Source organism: Atta colombica, unplaced genomic scaffold, assembly GCF_001594045.1.
Source record: "Atta colombica isolate Treedump-2 unplaced genomic scaffold, Acol1.0 scaffold150, whole genome shotgun sequence".
Taxonomy (NCBI): Eukaryota; Metazoa; Arthropoda; class Insecta; order Hymenoptera; family Formicidae; genus Atta; species Atta colombica.
The window spans coordinates 2045868-2053128 of NW_017259240.1; the positions used below are offsets into that span (position 1 = coordinate 2045868).

Genomic DNA, 7261 nt, shown 5'->3' on the forward strand with positions numbered 1-7261 from the left:
AAACAGGATCTTCTAAAAAGGTGTTAAGTACTTTAATTTAATTGCTTTATAATCCTGCATTTACAAAAATTGAGTACACTGCGCTTTGCTATTTTATTCATACAATTGATACAATAATAAAAGAACAATAATAGAAAATAATGTCGTTGCACGCTTCGCATTTAAGTATTTCAGTTTAAATTCTAGAGGCACCTTTTACTTTTTGGTCTTCCTTGTACTTATAGCACCAGTACGATAGGAGGAACATTGTAAAATTCTTGCAAAATCACAAATACAAACGGCCTCGGTAAAGTGAGGCAAATATAAGAATATACGAATATACGAATTATGGACCTGCAGTAATTGGTTTTTTTTTCCAAATACTCTTTATACGTATTGATCAAAATATATTATAAGTATAAAAAGTCTTCTTTCTGCATTATCTATACGCTAAGTACAAATCTCTTGACCCGTTAATTCACCGACTGTAGCTGTCCTTGAGAATAATTTCTTCAAGATCGAAATCAACTAAATCACATCTTAAATTTTTTTGAATCAAGTCTAGAGCCTCAAGATCACTAAAGCGATATCAAAATTTGTGGTCTTTAAATTGCTATGAATCGGAGATAATCCGGTTTTTTATTTCTTGGAATTTTAATTCTTAGAACTTTGTATTTCGAGAAAGAGCATGAGACTTATAATTTATTCTCTCCACATTCACATTCATTATTTTTTCCCACACATATTTCTGTTATTCTCTTTCATCTATACGCTAATATTTGATTTGCAGTATTTCTGTAACAAATTTACTTCTAAAAAAAAAAATATATATATACAAATAAAATATATATATATACAAAAAAATTCTTCCCTAAAGCGTATGGCAGTTTGCTGATAAGAAATATCGGTGAGCAAACGGGTTAAGCTTCATCCTTTCTGATGAAATATCTAGGTCATACAAAATTACGTAATAATACTATGGTAACTAAGGTTGTGTCGCGATCCACGCGAACTATACTGATTTCCTAATTGCTCGCTGCAATGGCCTGCACTAGCGATAATCGCGCGTCATTATATCGAGGCGGCAGAAAATTCACGATTATTAAAATGAAAAGACCAGCTAGACGGAACTCTTGCAGCAAATTATTAATTCATTATTTCGCCGAGAAAGAATACGCAGAAGTGACAAAAATTTTGTCACTTCTGCGTATTCTTTCGGCATTCCCCGAGTTCTCGGTTTCCCTTAAATCTTCGAATTCTTCTAATTAGCTCCCTGGAATTTTGATTTGTAATTTAATTTTGATCAAATGATAATTTTGATCACACACATTCTTAGACATTTTACATTTCTTAATTAACACACTTAATTAATTTTAAATTGCATTTGCATTGAAGTAATCTAAATCCTAACGTCCCAAATTTTTTCCTACCTCTATAACATCTTCATATACTTGCTTTAGATTACCATTTACAATTCTTTACATTTCCATTCAAAGATAATTCTAATTAAAGAATCTAGAAAACTGTGATATATGGATATATGGATATTGGAAGAATGAAATACGAACAGAATATAGAAGACGGAGATAATACAAGAGAGTAAACATCGATGACTGTAAATTCTAAATTCTAAGATTGAATTTCATCTGCGTTCCATTCTTCTTATTTTCAAATTCCAAGAATTTTGCCTAAGAACTGCTCGCAAAAAACGTCTAGCGACCTATTGTGGGTCTTCTACAATAAGCCATTAGTCATAAATCAGAAGTCAGCTAAAAATTGACCAATTATAGTCGCTATTCTTCTGATTTATGACTAATGGCTTATTGTAAAAGGCCTATTACGATTATGTTAGACACAATTACGAGAAATTACTTAACACCGTGAATGCATCAAAACGCCATAAATCCGCGATTCTGATAACAGTTGCGGGCGACGCCGGCCAGAGCCTCCGCCATCGCCGTGCCGGTTTCTTGTACCATGCTCTTCAGGTAGCCCGACTCCTTCTGCAGCAACATGTGGGGATGATCGAATTCCTGTACACATAAAAGTATGCATTTGGAAAGAAATCTTGCGATTTATGATCTGCTCTCGTTACAAAGCTATACAATTTGATTTATGTCGAATATAAAACATTTACGGAACATGTATCAGAGATGATAAAATCGTCATTCTTATCGCGCTTTATCTCGCACAAAAGTAGATGCTATGAGCACTTTGAAAAAGATAATCATTACTAACTAGTCACAGTATTTTGTAAATTTAACAAATAAGTGATTTATTCAAACAAAATTATTTTAATAAAACACTACAAAAATGGTTAAAAAAATTAATTTATCATAAAAGTCAAAAAATAAAATAGTACATTTATATATAATTTATGTTATTTTAAAAGATCTCAAATCAAATAAATATTTTAATCAGAAAAAATAGTATATAAAATAAAAAAAATAGTACTCAAAAATGACTGATAAATTCATAATTGCAATAATTCGCCACAATCACAAAAATAAAGAAAGATTTCACGATCTTACTTCACTACTTAAATTCATTCATTGGTCCATTTCAACCCAAAAATACAAAAAGGGAAGATTATTAAAAAAAAAAACTCACTACAGCATTGCCAGCGTCCATCACTAGTATGCGATCGCTGTCCATAACGGTGTTGAGTCGGTGGGCAATTGTTAGTACCGTACATTTCTCGAATTTCTTCCTGATAGTTGTTTGAATGAGTTCGTCTGTTCGCGGATCCACATTCGCGGTCGCTTCGTCTAACACAAGTATCGGATTATTCCTTACAATAGCGCGCGCCAGGCAGACTAACTGCCGCTGACCAACGCTCAGATTGGAGCCACCCTCATTGATGTGGGCCTCCAAGCCTATTTCCTTCAATTCGACCTCCTCAAGGGCTCGCCACAGAGGTTCGTCTGGATACAAATCGAACGGATCGAGGTTCCGTCTCAGACTGCCGGAGAATAAGAATGGTTCCTGCGGAATAATGCTGATCTTGCAACGGAGATCATGTAAGCCGATCTGACTCGTGTCGATTGCGTCAATCTCAATCAAACCATCCATGTCAGCCAGGCGGAAGAGTGCTTGGATCAAGGATGACTTGCCTGCGCCGGTCCTACCGACGATGCCGATTTTCTCCTGAGGAAGAACGACAAAGCAGAGATTTCTGAGCACTGGAGGCTGTAACGGCGCGTAGCGCAGGAATACATTCTTGAACTCGATCTTGCCTTTCTGCGGCCACTCGGATTTAGGCTTTTTATCAGGAGCACTCTCGAGAGAAGGCTCACTATCCACTTTGCTGGAAGAGAATTAAAGCGAGAAACATTAACGATGTTATTTAACAATCGAAGAGCAAAATATTTAGAAAAATTCTATATTCCTAATTTTTCCTGAATCTTAATCTAATATATGAAATAAAGATAATTGATATTTCAATAAAACAATTAATAAAGATAATGCTAAGTAATACAAATACTATAGCAGAGATATAAGATATATATCCATAAGCGAATACCTATATTCAAGAATACGCTCCACCGAGGTCATCTGGTTTTCCAATTCGGCACTCTGGCGCATGCCCCATTGGAACATGCCGGTGAGACCGATACTCTGTGTAATCGCTAGGCCTACAAATCCGCCATCCATTGAACCTCGACTGTAGTTGTCTAGCACGAGAAAGCTCAGTGTGACTAACATAATATACAGCACACAGAAAACATCCAGCCAGAAACCGAAAGCACGCGAAGACGCGATGAAGATGTACCACGCGGACGAATGGAGATCCTGATGATTATCAAACTCCTTCGTGAGGATCGCTTCCGCCCCAAACGCGCGGATTGTTGGTAACCCTTGAAGAGTCGCGCTCAGATGAGCGAAAACCGGCGAGCGGGCTGAGAAAAATTAGAAATTTTTATATTATTCACTATCACTATTTTATACTATTCAGTTTACCGAAGAATTTAAATCTATCAATTCAATGAGATTAATAATTGATTAAATTCAATCTACAATCTTATTCTATCGAGGAAACCATATTATTCTACTGAAAAACAAGCTTAAGATACTCACTGATGCCTTCAAGACGTTTCACACTGCGACTGGTGGCCAGGTAGAAGATTCTCAAGTAATAAAAGACAATGCCGACTAACGTTGTGGGTATTAACAGCCACGTGTTCGCGATAGCTACCACGATGATGATGCCCAACAGCGCTAATCCGATTTGAAGACAATCGATAAGCGCAGTTGGAAGCATCTCGTCAACGGCTCCTACATCTTTCGAGAAACGATTGAGCACACGTCCCGATGTATTGGTGTTGAAGAATCGCATAGTGGCGCGACTGATGCTGCGGAACATACGATCGTGCAAACGCATTGAGGCTCGCATACACGTCCAGAAGAAAGCCCATGAGCGAATCAGAGTAATACAGATTGTGAGCACAGTTAGGCCGCTGAAAATGTAGATACACTGCATGCGAGTGAGGGGACTTTTTGAATCTTCTACAACACCATCATCCGTTTGGTTCATCTATAATGTTATACAATTAAACATAATTAAATATGATATGATTGTAATTAGGATTGTAATTTTCTTTCCGATTTTAAGTTTGATATAAAATTCATGTTTCTATTTAACTTTTCTACGGAGATCACTTTCACTTTGAACGAGATCTCTCATTCATTTTAAAGCATCAAACTTCTGCTTTAATTCTGAAATTAAATTACAGAATTTGAATATCTTATATAGAATTATATAGAATTTGAATATCTTTTAAACAATAATCGTTTCTTATTTAAATTTTTTGTTTGAAGTCAAGACATATTTTTTAAGAACAATTTTGAGTAAAATTGGGATTAAGAGATGTAATAACTACATAATAAGTGTATTTCTATTATAATAGTAATAAGCATGTATTTGCTTCATATTAGTTCATAAAAAATGTAATAATCTATTTTGAACTTAAAATAAAAATATTAAAATATACTTTTCGAGATATTTCTCGAGTCTTTTAGCAAAATGATTACATCTCAATTAAAAGATTATTTTAGCATAGTGAAGCACTTACATAATGTTCCTCTATATTAACCCATTGCGCGAGAAAAAAGTCACCGCCGCTAGCCGCTAATTGTGTCAATATACAAAGCATAGTCACTATGGCTATAACGCACCAATTCCCGCCAGCGCGTAAGTAACTCGTATATACTTCGCCAGAAACAGTGCCTACAGTTCGCGTCTCAGCCACCTAAAATTAACGATTATGTTACTAATTAATTTAGTGTTAAAATCTAAAGTTATTTTAATAATAAAAATGTAAGATGCTTGTTTTTTTTAGATATATGCGTACTTAAAAATGAAACTCGTTATTTAACTGTTAATTATCAATAGTGATATTTTTTTCTAATATGTTAAAATCTAGTTTATCAGAATATCTAAACTAATATTTTGCTGCAACTTAAAATGTGCTTTTGCAATTATCTTAAATTACAATATTAGTTTAATAAGATTCATATTATTTCATATTACTTCAGAAAATAAGTTAGAAAATGTGTTCTAATTACTTCATCAGGTTCCTGTTTCGAAGTATCATTCGTCATAAAAGAACTTAATGATGAGATACTGGCAGTGCGCGAATTACTACGACTAACGGGAGCTGAGGAGGGATGAGAAGATTTCTCATCCGTTTTTGTTTGATTTTCCAACAATCGACCAAAGTCCACTCCCATAGATCCCAGCTCATCATAAGTGCTGAGAAAATAAAAAAAAAACAGAAAATAAAACTCATATAAAATAATAGAAGTGAGTTTAAATATTAGCTTAAACTTACGAGTAAATAATGGAAGATTTCTGAAAATAATGGAAGATTTGTTTTGACTCGACCACAGGGCATTGAACGTTTCGTGTCAATATTGATTTTTGTTGAAAGATAATGATTGATACGTTAATAGATGATTAAAGTAAAGACTTAAAATACAATCATTTTGTCGTATAATCAGGAAGATAAGCCGAAGTGACCAAATCTATTGTTCTCGAAAGTATAATCGAATTATACATATTGTGATATAATGATAAGAAAACTATCAAGATAATTTTTTCTCTTCCAGTCTACTAATTATATTTTTAATTCCACATTATTGTTTTCAATTTAAAAAAATCAAAGATTTAATCACGAAGTTAAGAACTATAAATAAACGGCGCAAAATATTTATGTATTCTCAATGTCATTGTAATCTTATTTCAACAAAGAAATTGTAATTATTGATTACAATAAGACACAAATTTAAAAGATAGAAAGTGCAATAAAATCATTCATACCCTTCAGCTTGAATAGTTCCGTCCTTAAGAACGATAATTCTATCGACGTCGCGAAGATATTGTAATTGATGAGTGACGAGAATCCGAGTCTTGCCTCGTAAGTATTTATCGATGCATTCATCAAACATGTGTTTGCCCACATGGGCATCCACGGCGCTCAAAGGATCATCCATGAGGAATATATCGGCATCAGCGTAAACAGCTCTCGCTAAATTTATTCTGTCAATTATTAGCATCTCATCAATATAATTAGTATATTATAATTAATATATTTCATAACTATATATCCAACGCAAAATCTTAAAAAAAAAATACTTCATAAAATTAGTTTTATTTGAACAAAAAATATTTACTAAAATAATCACAAGATAATAATTATAATAAAAAATTAAATTAACAAGTTAAAGTAAAATTAAGATTATGAATCAAAATTCAAAATATGAATATATCCTGCATATTTTATCAAGATATTCTGTAAAACCAACCTTGCACGCTGACCACCGGAAAGACTGATACCTCTCTCGCCTACAATTGTCTTATCACCATAAGGCAGCAGGCTGAAATCCTTCTTTAACTGACACACTTTAGTCACGCGATCATATCGAACCTGATCCATCTTTCTTCCGAATAGAATATTTTGTCTCACCGAACCTGCAAAAAGCCACGGTTCTTGACTGGCATAGGCAATCTTTCCATTAACCTGTAAAAAAATATTTAAAAGGATAATTATATGTTTAAAATATTTATTAATTAAATATTTTGATTAATTAAAAATACATGTATGAATGATTTAATAAATTGATAAAATAATTTATTTTTATAGATAAAATTATTTATTCTGTATTTATCTATTTAAATGTCTTAAAGAGGAATTGCTAACATACTTGAATGGAACCTTCTTGCAAACGTAATTCTTTCAGAATGACGTTCAATAAACTGCTCTTGCCCGTGCCGACCTGGCCG

The 7261-nt window shown here is 33.5% G+C and overlaps 1 protein-coding gene across 1 annotated transcript in view; it reads right to left on the reverse strand.

Moving 5' to 3' along the window:
* Positions 1-1816: 1816 nt before the first annotated feature.
* LOC108685287 (probable multidrug resistance-associated protein lethal(2)03659) overlaps positions 1817-7261 on the reverse strand; it is a 32249-nt gene continuing 26804 nt past the window's right edge. Inside the window, exons 7-15 of the mRNA XM_018190003.1 lie at positions 7183-7254; positions 6784-6998; positions 6299-6517; positions 5545-5731; positions 5052-5228; positions 4057-4513; positions 3503-3878; positions 2590-3286; positions 1817-2012 (exon numbers count right to left, since the gene is read on the reverse strand). Of these exons, the coding sequence (XP_018045492.1) occupies positions 1869-2012; positions 2590-3286; positions 3503-3878; positions 4057-4513; positions 5052-5228; positions 5545-5731; positions 6299-6517; positions 6784-6998; positions 7183-7254 (2544 nt within the window). The 3' untranslated portion in view covers positions 1817-1868. The remainder of the gene's footprint in view (positions 2013-2589; positions 3287-3502; positions 3879-4056; positions 4514-5051; positions 5229-5544; positions 5732-6298; positions 6518-6783; positions 6999-7182; positions 7255-7261) is intronic.